Source organism: Haemaphysalis longicornis, unplaced genomic scaffold (genome assembly GCF_048455015.1).
Source record: "Haemaphysalis longicornis isolate Haplotype H1 unplaced genomic scaffold, Haemaphysalis longicornis Haplotype H1 scaffold_3, whole genome shotgun sequence".
In the NCBI taxonomy this organism is placed as follows: Eukaryota; Metazoa; Arthropoda; class Arachnida; order Ixodida; family Ixodidae; genus Haemaphysalis; species Haemaphysalis longicornis.
In genome coordinates, this window is record NW_027526335.1 from 171,886,959 (window position 1) to 171,908,866 (window position 21,908).

General features: G+C 46.0%; 2 protein-coding genes across 2 annotated transcripts; both read right to left on the bottom strand.

Moving 5' to 3' along the window:
- Window positions 1–322: 322 nt before the first annotated feature.
- On the bottom strand, window positions 323–1,089 carry LOC144173540 (uncharacterized). Its single transcript, XM_077701919.1, has one exon. The coding sequence runs from the start codon at window positions 1,081–1,083 to the stop codon at window positions 853–855; it is 231 nt and encodes a 76-aa protein (XP_077558045.1). The 5' UTR covers window positions 1,084–1,089; the 3' UTR covers window positions 323–852.
- A 6,547-nt stretch (window positions 1,090–7,636) lies between these two features.
- On the bottom strand, window positions 7,637–8,899 carry LOC144175777 (uncharacterized). Its single transcript, XM_077704789.1, has 2 exons — window positions 8,758–8,899; window positions 7,637–7,995 (listed from the first exon to the last, which is right to left on the bottom strand). Exon 2 carries the CDS (start codon window positions 7,988–7,990, stop codon window positions 7,763–7,765), a length of 228 nt encoding a protein of 75 aa, XP_077560915.1. The 5' UTR covers window positions 7,991–7,995; window positions 8,758–8,899; the 3' UTR covers window positions 7,637–7,762.
- Between the last annotated feature and the right edge of the window lie 13,009 nt (window positions 8,900–21,908).

The following is a 21,908-nucleotide window of genomic DNA, read 5'->3' on the forward strand; positions in this document are numbered from 1 at the left end:
AAATTATCCACACTAATATAGACGTCTGGCACAGGGCTCTCGACAGATCTGGATATTGCTTCGAGACACTTAAGAGACTATGGGGTTACTCGACACCGTGGGCGCTGCCTGGCCTCTAATTACATCGGTATTGCTAAAAAACAGGAACCTATTTAAAAATTCGGATGTTCAAATTATGACCGTGGTTTCTTCGACATTGGTACTATTGAATGAATTTTTTTGTTCAAGCATCTCTCCAGAAACATAAATGTTCTCGAGGTACATAGCAGCAAAACAAAAAGCCAAGGAGCAAAATTATAGGAGAAATAATTTATTTAGGTGAAAAAATTCCCTCGCACTTCCCCGAGGGGGAGAGTGTGTAAGTTCGAATGCACGGTTGTTGATTGCGCGATTACGGTGGATATCGTGATCTTGGAGTGGAGAGGAGGCGCCCAACACCCGCAGTCACTGAGCGGAGAGAGGAGGAGGAGAGTAGCGCCCGCCGTTACGGCGAGGGCTACACGAGCGCCCTCACGCGTCGGAATGCGGAGCGCCCGCTACGCGAGCGAGAGCTCTCCCGCCCGAAGTGGAGAGGAGGCGCCCAACACCCGCAGTCACTGAGCGGAGAGAGGAGGAGGAGAGTAGCGCTCGCCCATCTCCCCCCGTTGCTAGGGAAGACGAGGAGGAAGACGAGGAGCGCGCGCACCCGCAGCTGTTGCTATGCGGACTACGGCGGCGGACGATTCAGGCTCACTTAAGAAGTGCATTCGCACTTAAAAAGGATGAAGAGCAATAAGTTGTCAGCTCCGTACGGAGCTTTGACAGTTTCTGTAGACGTGTTCGTCATGCATTTCACCGGGCCGCAGGTCAGGCTTAGCCATAGAAGCCGCGTCCGTAGCCTCCGAAGCCACGGCCGAAGCCACCGTATCCATGGCCAAATCCTCCGTATCCACGTCCAAAGCCACCGTAGCCTCCGAATCCACGTCCGTAGCCTCCGTATCCACGCCCAAAGCCTCCGTAGCCGAACTGGGCGGCTGCCAGGCTGCACAGGGCGGCCAGCACCACAAGGGCGACGAGGAGGGACTTGCTGCTAACGGCGATCATGTTGGCTGCGTCAATCACATTGAAGAAATACATGTGAAATGATCCCGTTCGAGCCACAACTGGCCGTTTAGTTTTTGATGTGATAGGCATAGTGTGAGGCAACTTATGTGCTTCTTGAAGATATGTTACAATTCCATGGGATATTTATTGCTTCGAAACAAGTTAGCCAGCCGTCATTTCCATAGGGAAAAAAAACGTTGTTGCGTCATCTTCCCTAGCATTAAATTTGCCCTGCTACACTTGTTTAAACTGTTTGCGGAATCCTTAATGCTTGCAGAAAGCAGTCCACCAACACATCCAGCGCCTATATTTGGCGGTAGCGAATACATCGGCAAAAAAAAAATGAATGCTCTATGCCCATGCGATAACTTAGCAACTTGCTCAAAAGATTTTTTCTGTTTCCCGGACGTGGTCTTCTTCAACCGCTGGAATTATGTCATTACAGAAGTGTAGACGCCATTCGCCTGCTTTTCTTTTAGGTGCAGTAATGAACGCATTTTATAGACATTTTAATCAGAAAGCCACCGAAACAAAGCAGAAACGGAAGGCGTATGTGGTGCGACAAGCAAATCCCGCATTGCAGGTCTGTGCTGGCGATAACTACAGCTTTCGCTGTTCTTGCGGTTATCGGAAACGCTGCAGAGTCAATTTAAATACATACTTTATCAACTACTGGGTGTGCGAATAATAACCAACGAGGGTGGGGAGCACTTAGAGGTCAATTTTAGGAAAGTGCGGTGGGTAAAAAAAAGCGGGAACATAAAATTTTCCAAATGGCAGCAGAAGTTGCAACCAGGCCAGAACCTTGCTGTTAGTGCGCATAAAGCTGAAAAAATACCCTAAATAAAGGTGTGGTTTTGGGATTACCTATTGGGCCTATACCTATTCAGACAAGACGAAAATGCTCGAGCTGGCTGCTGTTGTATACCGTCAAAGTGCGCATACGAGATTCTTTAAAAACTTCTAGTGGTACTGTGAAAATCGCAAGGAACTGCAACATGGCTGCTTGCCATTTAAGAGTTCTTAAGAGGTTTGATGAATACTTATGGTTTGCAAAGCACAACGAAATAGTTTGCATTTCATGATGTTTGTTACTATCGTTATAACCCATTAACATATTAATACGCTGACTATACGAAGTTATTCCACGAATACAGTCCCTAGAACGCAATACTGTCCTGCTTTAGAGCGCTCACCTCTTTCTGCGTGGTGGGAGGTGCTCCTGCCAGAGATGTCAGTGAGTTGTGCTGTAAAGTTTCTAATACCGCGTATTTATAGAGCTCGGCCGACCAACACGTGCCACTGTGCTGCTATTTCGCTCTAGCGTTTGTGGTTTGCTCGAGGCCGCGCGACCAGGAAAGACCCTTGAGTGAAGCGGAGGTTCTGTCTCGAACCAAAGGAGAGGGCGATGATTGCAGGCACAATCCGTCACGTTTGCTTTAATAACTTACGACACGGGTATGGTGTCACTGCTAAGGAATAAGCTTTCGATTTCGAAGCGCACGTTACGCTGCCACCGCTACTGTCTGTTCCGATTTTGCCATCCAGACCAACACTTTCTTATTATTCCGTTGTCAGTTTTTATAAGTGGCTACGCCTCTCTGGAAATGAAGGACGATGTGCTATGGAATTTCACAAGTTCGGCAATATGCATAGAGGGTTCCGTACAGCTTAAGTTGGGCCTTTTTTATATCAACGATATAATTTCGTGTTGAGAAATGTTTTGTGTTGCTTAGTATTATCGAAAAAAGCACTCGAGCCAATAAAAATATCGAAAATTACGCGAGCGCTTCACTATTTAGGTGTCTGAAACATGGATTGATTTTACGTACCGTGTTGTTGGTCGCTAGACCATTTTACGGACGAAAAATGCACTCTACAGATTAGGCAACTTCATAATTTTCTGCATTTTTGTCATATAGGCCTAGACGAATTAAAAAAAAAAACTGGCCAAGGAAGTCTTTTCATCTTGTGTGCCCATATATGTAGAGTGTCAAGCCGCGCCCTTGCAGATCTGCAGTTTTGTTTAGCGCCAGACTTTATCAGTAGTAGTCGGATAGGGCATTCGCATGTCGAATGCGCCACCCTGTATTTTTCGCTCATGGGTAGCGTGCACGCGCAATTTAGGCGCAATTGCTAGAAGGCTTGCGGAGAGCAACGTCTGTTGCCGGCTCTCAGCGCTTCGTGTACTTCGCGGTACAACGCGAGATTGCTACGGCAATGTGCAGCCTGGAGATGCGGAGAGACAGCCCCCTTGACAACGACGTAGGACTGTGTAAACACATCGCGGTGTTGTCAGGACGGTCGCGTGCGAAGTGACTCCGGCAAGAATGATTCGCCTTTGTTTCGCGATTGGGGTAGTCGTCTACACGTGCTGTCGTTCACTCAAGCTCAGAGCGCGAGAGTTGTCTCTTACCTTTGGTAGAATTAGGCGCTGCCAATGTGGCACAACACCTGGCGACACTCTCTTTAATCAAAAAACCTCTGCCAACAAGCACAATGACCCCCTATCTAAAAGCCCAAGGACACCAGACTCTTCTGTGGTGAAGTTGTCATTTGCACGTCCACCGAAAGCCTGAAAAATGGAGGTGACAGCTCCATGGGGACAAATTTCCACCAGTAATTTCACGGTATCCTGATGCTTGTAGTGGGGCCATGCCTCGGCGCGTCGCTGCATTGAAGTTGGCCGGTCAAAGAAAATTTCAAAGCGGTCACGGATGACGCGTACATTCAGCCCCAAATTTTCCACGAATGCAAGTGGCGTTGTTCGCATCCCGTCCTCCTCTTCTGGCCAATGCACAAAAGAACTAAGACGATCCAAGGACAGGTCGGGCCACTTCTGAAAAATTCTCGAGGTTGAGGGCTGTGATATATTGAAACGGTACGCAAGATCTTGAAGTGTGCACCAATGTCTCAACTTTATTAAAGGCACACGGTAAGCCCTACAGTTCCAATGCATGTTTGGCCATTTCGGGGCGCCTTTTCTTGGCATCTGCTGAGACACCTACGTAATACATAATCATTTTCTGTTGTATTTTAAGCTTTTGAACTGTATTAGAAATATTAAAGTGAGACTAAAACAAAGTGTTTGTGTGACTTTTTACTTTATTTGCATATTAAAACTTGTGTAACAAAACAAACCGCTGCGCACATGTTTTCAATTCACGCGCCTTAGATTTGGCAACGTGTGTATATTACAGAGAAAAAAATAACGTGCTTATTCTGGAGGATATTGGAAATAATGGCACCTATGTAATAAGAAACATTGTTTTTGAGATAGTTGAGTGTGAAAGAATAAAAGCAGTGAAAACAATACTTTTTTTCCCACGAACACTACTTGAGTCGCTTATTTAGTAAGCACCAGCGTCGTAATCACCCTCGCAGTCATTTTTTTGCTTTTCACCCTGCCGTCTGTCCTGCCATGTCTATTTTGTGAACTGTCGTGCATTTAAGTATCTTCGCTTGTGGCGAACCTGTTTCAGTAACTTGATGGTGGCCTTGCGCCCAAGGGTTCGATTCGAATAAGTTCAAAATGCTGGCTCGTGCGTTGCTGTCATCATTGAATGAAAGAACAGCATTGAATGTTGAATCATGAGAGCGTGAAGCCCAAATAGACGTTTATTTGGTGCGCGCCTCCGAAGGACAACTGCGGAAAAAACGTGCACAGCTTCTTTAGATTGCCTTGGCTGAAAAATAAGCTATGCCATAGTTGCCAACAATTTCTTAATACAATTCCAGGTAAGCGTTTTGATCATGAGCTGGAAGATTCCTAATGTAAAAAATGATACTAAACCCTCAGCACATCCTAAAAAGGGATGTGGTCACTGACTACTTGCTTACGGAAAAACTTTTTGAGCCAGAAATAAGGCTTTCCAAGAAAATTGTGAATATCGAAATTGTGCTCAAGGAAATGAACTTAAAAATATTTTTTTTCCAATTTGGCCTTACCCTCTGCCATTAAGAAGAGGAGAATTTCCTAAAACTGTGTGAGTGCACTGCAGTGAATACGTCGGACGCGGTCATTCAACAGCGCATACAGGGAGAACCCCATGAGAAAGGAAGGCAACCCTGTATGAAATTCCAGTCTTTCGTTGTCACTCAGGTCATCTCTGTAAACCGTGTTGCAGCGTAGTTTTTCTTGGACGTGGTCACTTCTCTCTGGAGGTTCATCATATCCGCTTGCAATTTCTTAACATCTGTACCAGTAATGTCTGCCGGAGGCAAGACTTCTGTGAATAAATAAAAAGACAAAATCGTACTGAAATAGCTGCAGGGGGCAAGGTTCCTTTTACTGGGCTGAGCAACACCATGTTTCCATGCAGAACTCATGAATGAGAAGAAGTTGTCCAAGCACAATTCCCCTGCCCTTAACTCAAATAATTGTGTACAAAAGGAAAGCTTATGACGCAGGTCTGACGCTGCTTCGCTTGCTGAAACCTCTGACTCCACACCACCGTCTTTGGGAGCTTCAACATGCAAACGTAAAAGGTTTGGTTGGCATTTGAACCCATCTCAGCTTAAGGGCTGAATGCAGTCTCACCCGTTATTTACTCGTGTAGGCATCTCGTCTGCCACTCCTCCATTCGTCTGTACCGCCCGACGTGCCTCTTGTTGATACCGTCTTCAAGGTGGAGGGTGCGAGATCATTCTGGGTTCCACCGGTCAAAAACACCTGAAGGCAAGCCTTCGGTGATACAAGTTAGAACACAAGTAAGAGCAGCGCAGGCAGATAAAGCAGGTTTTGGGGTTGCATGTTGTGTAGTGGTTGATTATCGAAAATTGCTGAACGTTGGCTCACAGCAAAAACTTACCTGCACGTATGTACACGCAGATGTTGCGGCTTGCGGTGTTATCCCCAAAAGTACTCGCTGTTATCACTTTTTTTTTGCGACAAACGCGGACAGCGACCTGACAGCTACATTTTCACCCTGGTGGAGCTGTACATTGCGCCGTGTTTGTTTTATTTCTAGCGCTTGCCCACTAGGTCACTCAAACTGGTGTATGTAACTGACACAAAGTGCCGGGAACAACCGTGGTACTTGTCATGGTTTGCGGCGATACCGATCCGGTTGATCCGCGCAATCCACTCGCGGCCCCCCCTCTTCTGACAGCGTCTGCGTTTTCTGGCATTCATTCTTGCGCACTGTCGGAACTTTAAAAACGCCGGGTGTTTTCCTTCAAGCTTTTCAGTTTTTGTACTTTTGTTTGCGCGGGGCTAGTGAAGTCGACGATCGCGCAATGCGCTATCACTACCCCACAAGCACACTTGGCGGATCGCCAACTGAACGGCGTCTGCGCCGCCAACGTCAACCGGACGAACTTCAAAGTGTCACCTGAAGAATTGATGTTTTTACTTTGTCGAATCCCTTCCACGTAGAAACTGTTCTATGCGCAGGGGCGACGGAGCCGAGGACGGGTAGCCCAGAGCTGTGGTCGGAAGTTTTGGAATACGAACTGACCAAAGCTAAAATTGTCCTTTTGATTTGCGAAAGTAACAAGAAAATGTGTCTACCTCGCATGTAAAGTTTACCTCAAGTGAATCTGTAGGATCCATTGAAACTGCATCACCTCCGAGGGCCCCCATGCGGCCCCAGCAATGGTTCCAGGACAGGCAAAGCCTTTACGAAGGAGGATAAACTTGATGGTGTGCCTACCGGCCTTGTAGCCAGAAGTCAGACACCAACTCTTCATTTATATCCCGTCCAAACATAACCGAACTTTATTGAATGATGAAATTTTCGGAAGAATAACAGAGTTCTACTGCTCATATATTTCGTGTTTCTGTTTTCTACTTGCGTCATCACCTGTCTTAGACAACTTTATTCTCACCCTTAGGTGCTTTCGATTTTCATAAGGAAACGCAATTGCCTAAATCACTCCCTTTCGCAATGTTTTGATTGACCCGCCGTGATGGCCCAGTGACTAAGGCATTGTGCTGCTGAGCACGAGGACGCGGGTTTGATTCCCGGAAGCGGCGGCCACTTTTTGATGCAGGCGAAAAGCAAAAACGACATGTGTGCACGAGATTTTGGCGCACGTTAAAGCTCCCCAGGTGGTCAAAATTAATCCGCAGCCCTCTACTACGGCGCGCCTCATCGCCTGCGTTGCACCGGCGCGTTAAACCCTATAATCAATCAGCCAACATGTGCTTGCTGTTTTTTTTTTGCTTAGCTCACGTGTTGATCGAGTTATACTCCACCTTTTTTTTATAATATTTTTGCGCAAAGCTTGCATTTATTTATTAACATCGCAGATTATTTTTAACAAAAGGCAGTGTTTTGTAATATGTTCTATCTGGCCTGCATAAATTGCATGACCCGATGTGAAAGAGGGCTGGGGTGCTTGTGCCAGACCTTTGTTTTTGCAGCACAAATTTTCTGTTCACCCTTTCTCGACGGCCAGGTAGGTTTCATTGCCCGGGTAGGTTCTAGTTATGTTGTTATTGGTAGAAGAACAGAGGCCGGTTCGAAATTTAGTGGTGTGGGGCCGTTCGGCGCAACAGTATAAATGTGTTGGAGGCACAATGCAAAAATCCAGACCAAGGAGCAGGGTTATGGGTCAAATAATTTATGTGCATAAAATCGTCATCCATAGCAGTTCATTGTCGGCATCTTCAAGAGCTTCGTTCATCCCTTGTCAAAAATGTATGTCACGCAGTTGGTATCTTGCCAGGTAGAGATTAGCCGTAGAAGCCACGTCCGTAGCCTCCATAGCCACCGAAACCGCGGCCATAGCCTCCGTAGCCTCCGAAGCCGCGGCCATAGCCACCGTAGCCTCCGAATCCACGGCCGTAGCCTCCGTATCCGCGGCCGAAGCCGCCGTAGCCGAACTGGGCGGCTGCCAGGCTGCACAGGGCGGCCAGCACCACGAGGGCGACGAGGAGGGACTTGCTGCTCACGGCGATCATGTTGGCTGCGTGAATCACATTGAAGAAATGCGCATGAAATGAACGTCACCGCTCAGTTGCACGAGTGATCATCGGATGTATCGTTTTTCCATGGTTAAGGGTCTGGATAGAGTAATTTAGTGAACGGATAGGTTTTCCAAGAAATCAGTTCCCCAATGCAGTGCAAAGTTTATCGTTTAAACACATGTTTCAAAGCAATACTTCCGGTAGAAGCATTGTCCTGCCTGGGTTCACAAAGTTAAAACATTTTATTCATCTGCTAGAGCACGAGGAAAGCATAATGAACTAAATTCGTAACACGCACTCACTAGTTACTGCGCTCTAATAAAACAATAATGAAAGGGCGAACAGTTGGTCCTGTCTCCAGCCTGCAGCAAGCTGAGTACATTTACCGAACAGTCTTTTGTGTGGTTGCTTGGGTACCATTTTACGCTCACACCAAGTTATATACGACAGAACTGAGAAGGTGTTGCCTCTGATCTAGCTTGAAAATACTCAAGTCAAATTGCTTCAAAAATCCCGTATGGTCACCTCCCTGAAGTACGAGGATAATACTGTTTTCCTTTTGGAAGCCCCTAACTTGTTAACAAAAAATTACGGTCCCTGAAACTCCTAAAGAGTTCGCACAAGAAGAACTGTGAAAACGTCGTAATTTTGAATGTTTGTTATTAAACCAAAAAGCAGTTATTGTTCCCACGATGCAGAGATAACGGTAAAAAAAACAAAGCCCCTTTTGAAGATATGCTATTCGACTTGACGACACTCACCTCCTTCGACTTGGTAGAAGCTGCGGCTGCTTCGAGATGTCAGGGGGCTATAAACTACAGTTTCCACGCCCCCGTGCTTATATAGCCCGGCCGAACAACTGGCGCCGCTTTACTGCAAGCCTGTTCTCGCGAACGTGGTCGTTTGTTCAAGGTCGCCTGGCCGGGAAAGCCCATTGAGGCGGGGGGTTCTTCGTCAACAGAACACGGAGAGGGCATGAAATGCACGTGCAATTCATTTTGTTGGCGTTCAACTCTTGCTGCACACAAATGGTGCTGCGGATAACCCAACGTTTTTGCAACTTTGTACAATACCTTCAATGCCGCCTCGGTGATTTTACGCTGCTGGTGATGAATAACATTTTGTATCTTTACGTAACCCATTTTTATTATTAGCCCGGCAAATACGGAGAACGAAATACGACCGGTCATGCCAATTGAGTAACGCAGTATCAGGATGTGATGTCTCCTGTGCGCAATCAACGTCAAAGAAAAGCGGTGGTATTTCTCGCTGAACCATATTTTCATCAATACAAAACAATTTCACGTACTAACAAATATCATATACTTTGGGTGGTCGTCGTTGTTGTAGCCGAATTCGCACAGACAAACAACGCTGCATTGGACGGTTTTAACGTTGCGTCTAAATATTTCTCACGCATTGTTAACCTCAATGCTGAAAATTTGTTGCTGTGTAAAACACACGGAGAATATTTCTCTTGCAATGTGTGGCAATATCAACACTTCGAAAATGTTCCCTAAAAAAAGAAACGCTGTGAGTATGCAAAATCCGCAAGTAATGGAGCTGCATTCTTCACTCTTAACAAAACGAAAAGTCGTAAAAAAGTAGTGCGGCAGCATTACCTAACTCCTTTCGAACCTGACTACCCCGCGGTACGGTACATAGGCTCTGTCACTAGCAACTGCACGGTTAGAACATTAACTGGGCGTAGGCAGTAGTATACACTACATTAGGGTCGTGCTTATGACTAGGTTATGCATAGCCAGTTAGTAAACGCATGTAGCTGAGAAGAGTGTTATAGCTAGGACTTTACTAGTGAAGCTAGTAGTACTTACTGGCTGCTTCAGTCAGTAATCCTGACTAGTGCTGCATTTACAACCGCTAGTTACTAAGTACCTAGTGTATACTGGGACAAGCAACTTGTTGGAGTTCAGATAGTGAATGCCACAACCTTTTTTTTAGTGTGTACACCAAGACATGTGGGTGGGCCATGCTATTGTTATACGTAGCTCAAATGTAGATGTGGTAGCTTTGTTTTGCGTTAGGCTACTGTTTTTTTAAACAGGCGACAACAAAAAAATTCTCCGACACCTAAGTTCTTCTCATGATGTCACTAGCACAGAAGTATTAGTGTTTGATGGTCGAAGAGACATGATGGTATTGTGTGTCTCGCCATGTTTTATTGGGGATAACGTCGTGGTGTGTTTCATTTTTCTAGTACGTGGCACTGCTCGCGCAGCGTTTATTGAGGCAGTACCGTACGATAGCATTTCCTTCAGAGCTAGTGTTGACGGTGATGCCTCGTTGTCCATCGCAGTAGCTTCAGCTTCTTCGCTGTCTTACCTGCTGGTTCTCCTTTCCCTACACCTCTGAATTCGCTCTTGGTCTTCTCCGTGGAGGGTGTCTTTACGTCCTTCGGCGCTCGACTGGCCGCTTGTTTGGTCGTGTGTGACCATGTTTCACACCTAGACTTGCTGTAGATGAAATGGCCTCGCCGTATATACCTCACCAATGAAATTGGAACAAGTGTCGCACGGACACAAGCGCACTCATTTTATGTTCAGCCATGAGATTACACCTAAAGCAGCGCCACATTTTTCACATTGGCTTTGACCGCACGTCTGCAGTGGTGCGGCCGTTTCCTCTCATCATAACTATCATTCTTTTGTATGTGTTTTCCTGCCGGACTTAGTTACTACACCTCAATGCCTTGGCATCTCACCGTTGTTAGCGAAAACCTGTTCTCCTGGTCGCCTGATTAGTGCTTGTGTTACTTACCTCTGGCATTAGTTCATTAGGAGGGAGTACGTGTCTCAGCACGCGTTTCTAATTCTAAGCCCCCAACAACCAAACCTGCAGATATATATGTACACCTTTACAAATTACTATTCTTGAGTTGTAGTGGTCTAGAGTTCTATGATTGTATCCCGGAGTATGCTTGATTCGAACCCAACCCAGAGCCAATTTGCTCTAGTTTTTGTTTTAACTCGATTAGTTACTTCGTTTCAAAGGCTTTCGGGGAGATGTGACGTTGTTCCGAGCATTCAGGGATGTGTTTTTTGATCTCGAGGGCCTGGCTATTTCGTGTGCCATATACACCGGTCTTTTTACCTTCACTCATACCGAACACTTCTTTGTGAAAAATAAATAGGTCCCTACGAGTGTGCCTGAAGGGAGACGAACATATACTGGCCGAATAGCGTGGAAGGCATCTCCAGGACGCACTGTATTTCTTCCACCTCCAACAAAGTTACTTAGTGTGGTGCGGCTCCCGTAGACTGTTCTTGCGCGCTTGGCTTGTACCTCTGCTTTCAGACAACATGTTTGGAGACAGTGTTTGCTACCGTGGAAGCGTATGCCTTACTAAAGATGATAGTAAGGTCATTTATCCTGCCATCAAAATCTTGGAAATTTTGCAAGGTGATAGGATTGTTTACGTTGTATGTTTTTATAAAATATTTTATAACGACCGGGATAGAATAAAATTTAGGATCATTTTTCTTCAGCAGAGTACGAATAGTCCAATTTTTAAACTAGCAATGTCGTGACACGGCTATCTAAAAATACTTCCTGCACACATCTTGTTGTTCTGTAAAGAGGATTCAACAAATTCAGGTTGCAAGGTGAAATTACGATCCTTGAAATCGTCTCTGTATTTTTACCTGTGGCCTTGACGACGTTATCTATTCGGGGGACTAATCGAACCGTTGCTATGGCAGATAGTTATAACGTTATCAAAACATTGCAAGTGGCGCCGCCTTACAGAGTATTTGCTTCCTGAGAGCCCGTGACAAACCATCAAAAGTTTTCGTCCGTCGCGGCTTCTGATTTGGTCAGCTGTCTCACTTTCCATCAGTGTTAAAATTTGAACGCCTTTTACGATGAACAATGATTCTCGAAGGATGCCAGTAATTATTTTACAACTATATATCATCTGTAGTTGCTGCATTAATCTCTCCGCCCACGATCTTTTTGACAAGTGAATGCACTCAACGTATAATTAAAGTCGGGGTCATCTTCATCGAAATGGGACAGGAAATTTTTGCTTGTGGTAGTTACCGATGGTTTCCATGTCGGTGACCGAAAGAAATTTAGGACTGTCACGGCTTGAAACGAAGAAAACGTGAATGCTTCTGCTAACACCTGCGTTTTGTAAAGCCAAAGGCTCTACTACCAAGGTCGTTCATCGTGCCGCATTGCCCTTCAGCTGCCGGCACGCAGGCTGCGCCTTTCTTATACAGTCAAACGCGAGTATAATGAACCCGGATACAGCGAATTATGCTACATATCTAGCAAAAAAATCAGTTACGGAAATACACACAAAACATATTCCTTATAACGAAGTTCACAACTGATATATCCAACTCGGCGTGCCTAGAATGGGCGCCAAATGCATGTTCTCGGAGCGGCGATTGAGGTGTTGATTGACCGCGACCACTGTGCAAAGGCCGCGACCGCGACTGAGACAATACGCCGCGCATGGAGCGACATGACGCCCGACACTTTCCTTAACTGTTTCCGACGCGCGGGAATCACGACGGAACCCGCCAAGTCACTGAGTCCGCACCAAGACGGCAGCTCGCCAACGTTTCCGATGCTGTGCCGAAAGGAGTGCCCTTCGAAGATTCCCTGAGTGTCGACGACGACGTTGCCGTCACTGTAAGCACCTCGGATGCAGACACCGTTAGCATCACCGTCGTAATGCTGATGAAAAGCACCGAGGAGGCAGAGGATGTTGCGAGTGAAAGCCGTCCGACGCTTAATGAAGTGCTTCCGGCAGTCGATGTCCTTCGCCAATATTTTTTCGGTATTGAAGGACACGGACACGAACTGTTGCAAACAATGTCTCGCGTAAAAAATGCTGCGCTAGTTGACGCTGCCAAAAAGAAAGGGAAAACAAAAATCACCGTGTCTTTTTGGAAGTAGGCCGTTAAGGCGGAAAGTAGCTTTATTATTTGTAATAAATCGATTGTTTTGTGCATGGTAATGACGTACTTTATTTTGTTCGTTTCTGCATACGGGGATGGCGGGGGGATTCCCGCATATTGCAAACTCGCAACAATAATCGTGGCGCACATTGCAGTACCCTATAACCGTGTTTGACTGTAGTTTCCCTTCCCCGGAATTTCGTCGAGGAAAGTGGCACCTGCTTCAATTGCACCTTGTCGCTGAGCGCCGAGTGCGCTCAGCGCAACTGAATCTCGTGAATCCTCGAGGGTTTAAAGACTCATATTGGCCACAAGGGGAGACTGGCGCTGTGATCGTTTTGACGTCGCTCATAAGATCCCCGTTAATAGCCTTCTGCATAGTGAACTTCCAGTGCGCGGCGCTTCGGTCAAGACCCGCTTTCTAAATGCATTTTCATGTTAACTATCGGCACTTGAAGTTAATTTTCATTGTGGGAAACATAATCTCACTACTTGCAAGGGGACTGTGTAGTAAGCTGCAAATAACCTGAGTATTGCGGTATATTGTTCGGTGCCGTAGTGTCAGACGTATGCGACTGAAAACAATGTAACCTTTCATCATTTCCCAAAATGTAAAAAAAATTCGAGATGCTTGGATAGTAAAGCTGAAAACGGAAAGGATACTAGCACATACTTACAAGCATTAAAAGCTCGGGTTCATACGTTGTCGAAAACGTGTCGCAAAAAGTGAACTTACCATCAGTACACACTACTGCGGTGATCGTTAACCAACAGAGAAAATAACTAAAAAGAGTCGCAGAGCTGCAATAGGTACTGCTTAAGCCATGTTGCAGATCATACTAGCACTTCGAAGCATGTGCGGGAATGCAATCCGCTTAGCGTTCCTGGATGATACTGGTAGAGCATAAGTGCCGTACGCGCAGTGAAATTACTGCTGAGTGGGACATTTGCGTACATGTTCCAAGGTCAGTTGCATTCATAGGCAAAAAAAATGGAACCGCCGACCGACTTTTTATTAAAAAGACGTTTCATCTTCCATACGGAAGACTTTTTCCTTTGCGAAAAAGATCAACGCCCAAAGCTTCCGAGAGTGAAACTCGAAGCTTCGGGCTTTTGCGCGTGCTGAACGACGTTTTTCTATAGAAATCAAAACGCCTTCTTTATAAACATTTTTTTGACGATCCCACATTTTTCAACTAAACATACTTTACCCGATGAGGCGAGATTCTGTCAAGCCTAAGATTTTGCGAAACAGTGTTGTGCAGACCATTTTTCAACCGCTAATTTCAAAGGGGAACAGCTTGACTTGTGTTTAGTTTCAAATTTAGCTTGGTACTCTTACACGTTCGTCAGCCATTGAAACTATCCTATTGACATGTATTAGTACATTTCTTGCGCGAATTACACTAAAACTATTAACCATTCGCAAGGCGTTTTCATAGTGTTTATGTACAAGTCGACTATATGTGAAATATCACTTTCGAGCACTTGTTTTATTACGTTCCTTAGAGGTCAGACGTTTGAGCGAGAAAGCTAAACTGCTGGTGCCGGAAGACCTCATGCTACCCTAACACCCTTCGATACCAAATTACAAAGCATATGTTCTCTACCCGCTGCAAGCAGGCATTTTGCAATCATGCAATAATCTGGCATACCGCCCCACCCCTCGCCTACATCGTCAGGTCACACTACAAATCACACCTGACAACATACCATCTCGTTTTTGCCTGAACACATTACATCCACTTCCATATCAACCCCCCGCCCCCTTTGAACATGGTGAATCGGCTTTGCGATGACTAGATCGACACGGAAGCTTCAACAAGCACTGGTAAAGTACACCATGGATTCAGCGCACGCTCCTAGCCTACTGGACACTGGACTCTGAACTAATTCTCGTACATAAGCACCTTTGCTCAAGTAAAAGTTTTATTCATCTTCCTCCTGACATTCCGAAGCTGAAACGGATACATTGTCAACCTTTATGTCAACGGGTGCTCTTGTAAGGCCTCGGTTTACTTCGACACACTTACCCGCCGCGGTGGCTCAGTGGCTAAGGCGTTGCGCTGCTGAGCACGAGGTCGCGGGCTCGATTCCCGGCCGCGGCGGCCGCTTTTCTGATGGAGGTGAAAAGCAAAAACGCCCGTGTGTAGGAGATTTTGGCGCACGTTAAAGATCCCCAGGTGGTCAAAATTAATCCGGAGTCCTCCACTACGGCGCGCCTCATCGCCTGCGTTGCGTCGGCGCGTTAAACCCTAGAATCAATACTTCGTTACACTTCAAAGATAATTGTGTCACGACACCGCAAGGGATGAACGGTTTCGCTGTAATTATATGGGTAGTGGTAAAAGATGAAGATCCAGTTTGGGGATTTGGGACAGCTCTATAACTGACCATGGTTCCCATGACACAAGTTCTGTTAATCTATATTTTGTTTTGCAGCAACCTGTCGCAAATGTGTGAAGTTTTCGAAATGCTTTGCATTAAGGTAAAAAAGTCAAGGAGCAAGCTTAAAGACGAAATAATTTATTTGGGTGAAACAAGGATCAAGAGCAATCAGTTGTCGGCTACATTCGGAGCTTTATTTGGCAGTTTCTGCACACATGTCTCTCATGCATATCATCGGATGGGAGGTCCGGTTTAGCAGTAGAAGCCGCGTCCGTAGCCTCCGAAGCCACGGCCGAAGCCAACGTATCTGACCAAATCCTCCGTATCGCCTCCCGAATCCGCCGTAGCCGAACTGGGCAGGTGCCAGGCTGCACAGGGCAGCCAGCAAGACGAGGGTGACGAGGAGGCAATTGCTGCTCACGGTGATCATGTTGACTGCGTCAGTCACATCGAAAGAAATCATATGAAATGACCGCTATTGAAGCAATATACCGACTGCTTGTTGTTTAAAGTATGAAAAATAAATTTTACGAACACCTATGTGCTTCGTGAAGATTTATGCGATGCAAGGCTAAATTATTGTTTAGAAAAGAGTTAGATAGTCATCGTTTCCTAGAAAATATTGTTCCAAGGATGGCTCCAGCAATAAATGATTACCTCATCCCCTAGTCTGCGCGAGAACAATAACCAACAAGACTGGGGAACACGCAGAGTACAATTTTAGAGAATACACGGTCAGCGTGAAACGTTTATAGCAGCGGAAATAGGAAATATAGAAACGGCAGTGCAAATTGCAACGTGTAGCAATACCTCGCTCTTAGTGTGCGTGAAGCTGAGCAAATACCGAACGTGATATTTGGGATCTTGTTATTGCCGTTGGGGGCCATAGGAAGTCATATAGGACAAAAGTGTTCGAAGTGGCTACAGTTCTAAAGCTTTGAGGTCTTCATATTAAATTCTTAACAACTTGTAGGTTGGTTCCCGACATGGCGAGGAACTGCGACATTTTTACATGAGAGTGCCCATAGGAAGTTTTGAAAATGTAGGGTTTGTAAAGAACTAAGAAAAGTTTGTATTTCACAAGGCTTCGTTTTGTACTTACAACCGGCTAGTATTTCGTGATAGGAAATTTTTCAGAGAAAAGGTCACCCTCCAAAGAAGTTATGCGACTTGTAAACATTCACCTCTTTCATCCTGGTGGGAGCTGGTGCTGCTCAGAGATGTCAGTGTGTTGTGATGAAAAGTTTCCACGGCCGCGTAGTTATTCAGCCCGGCCGACCAACACGTGCCACTGCTATTCCGCTCTCGCGTACGTGATCGTTTGTTCAAGGCCGCGAGGCCGGGAAAGCCCCCTCTGAGTGAAGAGGGAGTTCAATCAGTCACGGACCAAAAGAGAGGGCGAGGATTGCAGACTCAATCCGTCACGCTTGCTTCAATCCCTTACTGCCCGGATAGGGTGTACCAGATAACAAAATGCCTGTTAACATTGAAGGCCACCTCCAATGGCTACTGCCAGTTCTGAAGGTGCCATTCAGGCACACTTTTATAAGCAGCTGTGGCCAGGAGGAATGTGAAGGACGATCTCCTATGCAATAAGACAAACTCAGCATAGGTGAGCGATGGAATCAGTTTAGCCGAATAAAATAAAATAACCCGGTTATGTTGATTAAGATTCAAATATTTTCTGGTTTTGACGTGCGGGCACACTATGTCGGCTATGAGGTATGGCCTAGTGGAGGGCTAGGGATTATTTTGCCCCATTAGAAATCTCTCACGTCCACCGAAATATTGGTACAATGGGTGTTCTTGTTTTTTTCGTCTATCCATGAAACAGCCATCGCTGCAGGTGTCGCAACAAGAGGCTTCTGCTCATCAGCCCAACGACTCATCTACTGAGCCACCACGGCTGGTTTCTCTGCAAAGATGTCGTAAATAAAGAGCTCCATATTCTGGTAAAAGCAAAAGTTTTTACTTTTTAAGAAAGCTTCAACGCACTTCGTGTGAGCGGCTAAATACAGAGAAATGGGTACGGAAAAAAATATTCCGTATCGAAGTTTTACCTACGAGTCTAAAAATGTAGCGGGGCAGTTGGGGTTTCTGTTTTGGCGTAAGAACCTGTGAGCCTGATTCTTATTGAGCTGTGGAAGCGTATGTGTGGAGGGGCATGTCGACGTCACTGCCTATGGAAATTGTGTAATCGGTCATGATGGCACCTGCTCTTATCATCACTGGCCAATCGCTCCGTGTGGGAATTGTAGATGTTGGTTTGGTATCTTGACGTCAGTGGCAAAGCAAAACTAGTGAATATCACGCGAGCGTTTGGTGGTAGCTGCCATCGTAATTGGCTAATCCCTTGAATGCTGTATGAGAATTTCTTAACGTCGAGCCTAACCCGTTGAGTTGCACCATTTCAAACTCATTGTATGTCAACCTGTAGGCGCGGGTTGACGGCGCTATATCCCAAAGCGTAACATTAGGCCTACCGTCTGGCCGCCGAATACCCGATGGAGACCGATTGTATGAGGCAACGACAACAGGCCAGAGCATCTCTGCGCTCTCAGCTACGAGACCTGTCGCAGTCAGCGTGTGCTTCGGGCCGGTGATAACTCCGTTCACGGCCAAATGGGAACGCCTAGGCCGGAGAATAATCGTTATCGGCCATCTCCCGTCACAATGCATTGGAACATTAGACTTCGCATAGCTACATTATCTAATGAAAAGCGTTTTGACACCACAAATGTTGGGGACCATCTCGTAGACATGCCGCCAACTAATTATTGCAAAGTGTGCATAGAAAGCTTTCGTAAATAAAGATTTTTCAAAACCAGCCGTTTTTCTTTCTACTCTTTTCTCTTAACGTTCTGAGTGGCCGCTGGCCTGCGCTAAAGTGCTGAACAAAAAACGAACGACGTAAAAATCTCTTTTGTTTATTGGCAAGTTTGTCTGCTTGTTTTAAGCCTCTTACTGCTGCTAGTCTTCGATACGGCAGCTGTCCTTGTAGAAAATGCGTTGTTCCCGCCTTGTTATCTCAAAAGACGCATTCTAAAAATTAAAGAAACCGGGGGAACACTGTTTCTTTATTTAAAAAAGTATCTATTCTCTGTATTAAAGTCTGAGAGCGTTGATTCACCGTTCTGTGATTTCCTGGAGTATTTGTACCCAAAATTATGACATGAAAAACGTTTTTGCACTGACGGCTTCATATATCAGTACGCAATACTGCGTACGTACGTAAACGATGCTAGGGAGGGAGAGGGAGGGAGGGAGACGTAGAGAGAGACTCTATTATAGAGGAAGACAGCGTTTCGGTGACATGTGTTTTCGGAAATGCTGCTCTGGGGGAAGGGCACAGAAAGAAAACGGGGAGACCAGGAAGCGGGAAACAGAGTTGGAAAAAGGGGCTGAAAAATAAAACGATACCTCATTGTAGCGTCTTGTTTTAGGGCATGGTATAAAGCATGAGCTTGACTCGCACAGGGCCATTGATATCTGTAGAGTCGTAGTAACGCTACTGTCATGAGGCAACAACGAAATGCGGCTGGGGCTTTACTTTGAGAAAAGTAAAAGTACATGGTCTGTCCTAGTGTAACCGGATTAGGGTAGAGGCATTCTATGTTCGATAAAAAACGACATCTCCCTTCGGGGAAGTGTAGCACTCAACAACATGGGCTTGAAAGCTAGGCTATCTAGGTTTTGAAAGCCTCGTCCCGAAATGCTGGTCTGTACTATTAAGAACGCCTGAAGAGGTTCCAGCAGCCAGCAATGATTCTTTGTTATTTAGAACAAGAAGACTTTTTTTCAGAAGGCAGGAGCTAAAGGCATAGAGGGCCTGACGAAGGCTCCTGACCCTCCTGAGTCACGGCTGAGGGGTGTTTTTTGTTCAGAAAATGGTCATTTCAATTGACATTTGTAGGCTTCTACGGACGGGGGGGGGTCGACCAGGGGTGCCATTTTCGCTTTCTGGTTTCCAGCCATACCGAAATGTCCCAGTTGTTTTATGGTAGGCAGCGGCGAATGCTACATAGGGTAAGGGGGGGGGGGGGGAGCGGGAGGGGGGGCTTCACGTCGTATTGTGCATGTTCATGAATGATGAAGTTGTTAGTGCATTGAATGTCCTGTATAGCTCCTGGAAAGGGAAGAGTGCTCAAGATCGAGTCTTTGATGCTACGAAACTCACCTAACGGGGACAACATCGCTCGCTAAAGCTGGCATGACAGGACCGTCGTTGGTGACCGAATAAAAGGTTCTTAAAGTGTGCATTCACTTGCTGCCAGTTCATGGGGATAAATTGGGAGAGTAGCTGATTATAATAACATAATGAATGCACGTGTCATCTGAAATGGAGCGAATTGGTGCTTGTTGTTTTTTCGAATCACTCCTACTTGGGAACTGTTTATAATGCTCAGGGACGATGAAGTCGAGGATGGTGAGTCCAGCGGCTTTTTCTGAGTTGGTAGAGCTTGAACTGAGGCATTAATATTTCTTCCTGATTTTCCATACGTAAAACTGCCCTTCGATTTGCGATTGAAGCTAGGAAATTTGTTGCACGCAAATTCTGCATCAAATTAATGAGTAGCGCTTACTGAAATCGTGGCACGTCCGAGGGCGCACAGCCAGTCTGGGCAGTACTCCCGGAACAGGGAGAGCGTTTCAAGAAAGGTGAGCCACTGCTGAGGTAATTGTACCTCGACGCGTTTCGCCGCTTCTTGCTTCTCGACGACAGCTGTTGTAGGACGGGTAGGCTGAAAGGCAACACACCTATAAAGCACGCGTAGCAGACCAGCCCCGTGTAGCAATATTCACTGCCTTAGCAGGTGCCAGCGGGATATCCAAAATTTGGCGATGCTGTGGAAACGTCGCGCGTACTTTCTTCGCTGTCTGAGCCCGCACTCCAAGCCCTTATTCACACACCCGTCACCTTCACCGTCACGGCATCGTCACGTCAAAAAACCGCGACGGAGACGTAAACGGAGTAGCATAGGTACTGGAGCTCTCCGTCAGAGTACAGGTTCGTCTGCGTAGGGATAAATTTAGCCTAGAATTGAGCGTGTTTAATCTGAAAAGTAAAGAAAATGGCTTAGATTTTAACGTGCGCTCACTTTTCGCTAAATTTAGCCGTAAAAATTTGTTCTCTGATTGGCTGGTTTACTTCGGCGTGGTCCCATCGCGTTGAGGGAACGGAAACGTAGACCTCGGCTTCCCGTCACCGTCGCACCGTTTTTGGCGCGAAATCGCCAGAGAAACCGCCGACCATGACGGAAGACTGTGTCGGGACGGGGTGAAAAACGGCGGTGTGAATGAGGGCTAAGATGTCACCGTAGGTCGTCTTCGTTACAACGTTCCAGAATGACCAATTAAAGGGACCAAGTGTGAAAATTCGGCGATGGGCGAAGCCAAACATATTTTTCTAAGAATGTGCACGTTAGCAGGGACAACACACAAGCACAAGAAGTAAATGGCGTTTTGCATTGTGCAATGTCCCAGTGCAGACGGCCTGTTTCACTCAAATTGAATGCTCCGCCACGTCATTTGCACAATTTGCACACTAGGCCACTTCGATCGCCCATTTCGGTGCATTGTGGGAAAAACGCGCTTACGAACCTCTTGACGAACCGGTTTCTGTCTGTTATGTTGCGAAGACGTGTTGTATTCTGTAAATAGAACGATTGCCGGTTAGGATTCATGCATATTGACTTATGCTATTGAGGGTAAAAACAATGCGACGCTTTTTCTGCGTACAGACGAAGTCGTTAAGCCTGTGTGTGTGAATGTGTTTTGCGAGCGCCGATTGTAGCTTCAGTCTTGTCAGGTTATCTCATCTCGACGCATTCCAAACGCAAAGGGTTTCCAGCAGTTTATATACAGTCAACACTTGATTTACGGATCCCGATTTAACGAAAGTCCCCATTTAGCGATGATATCCCGATCCCTCCTTACACGCCATAGAGCCCCATGCTTTGAAAGAATCGAAATAACGAAACAGATAACATGAGCTGTGCCGGTTTAACGAACATTTTCTAAAAAATTCAGCCCAAAAAGTGTTACTTTTGCCTATTTCGTAGAAAACGCCTGAATCTTTATTCATTGCGTGCCAAAGAAAACATCACGAGTACCTTTGTCTGGCTTTTACGAAACTGCGCTGCTCATAACGGGAGTTTTAAGCTGAATTCACCAGATGGCACGAGCGGTTGGAAAAGGAGTTTCATGATCAAGTCATAGATGGCACTGCCGTTGTTTCCAACCTAAAATGAATGTTAAAAAACGTCTACCAGACACCGGGTAGACTGATGGATGGCTTTGGTCTGCTGCGGATGTTTGCCGGAACGCACGAGGATACGGACGACGCACCGGACGCACTACAAACTTACGGGAAATCCGTCCGGCCGTTCCTTACAGCGCGCAGGCAAGAAAACATCAATTACTTCTTTGGTAGAAAATAAATTTGTAGTCTCCGGGGGCTGCTCTCGCCCTGGGAACAATTTTCGTGGTGTCTTTTCATACGCGCGGGTCGCAATTTTATTTGAGAAGCACGTATACGCTTCGCAAATACGAAACCCATAACCTTGCTGTGTGTTGTTACAGAATGTAATCGAATG

Coding starts and splice junctions, on each gene's coding strand:
- LOC144173540 (XM_077701919.1), bottom strand. CDS start 1,083: ATGATCGCCGTTAGCAGCAAGTCCCTCCTCGTCGCCCTTGTGGTGCTG.
- LOC144175777 (XM_077704789.1), bottom strand. CDS start 7,990: ATGATCGCCGTGAGCAGCAAGTCCCTCCTCGTCGCCCTCGTGGTGCTG.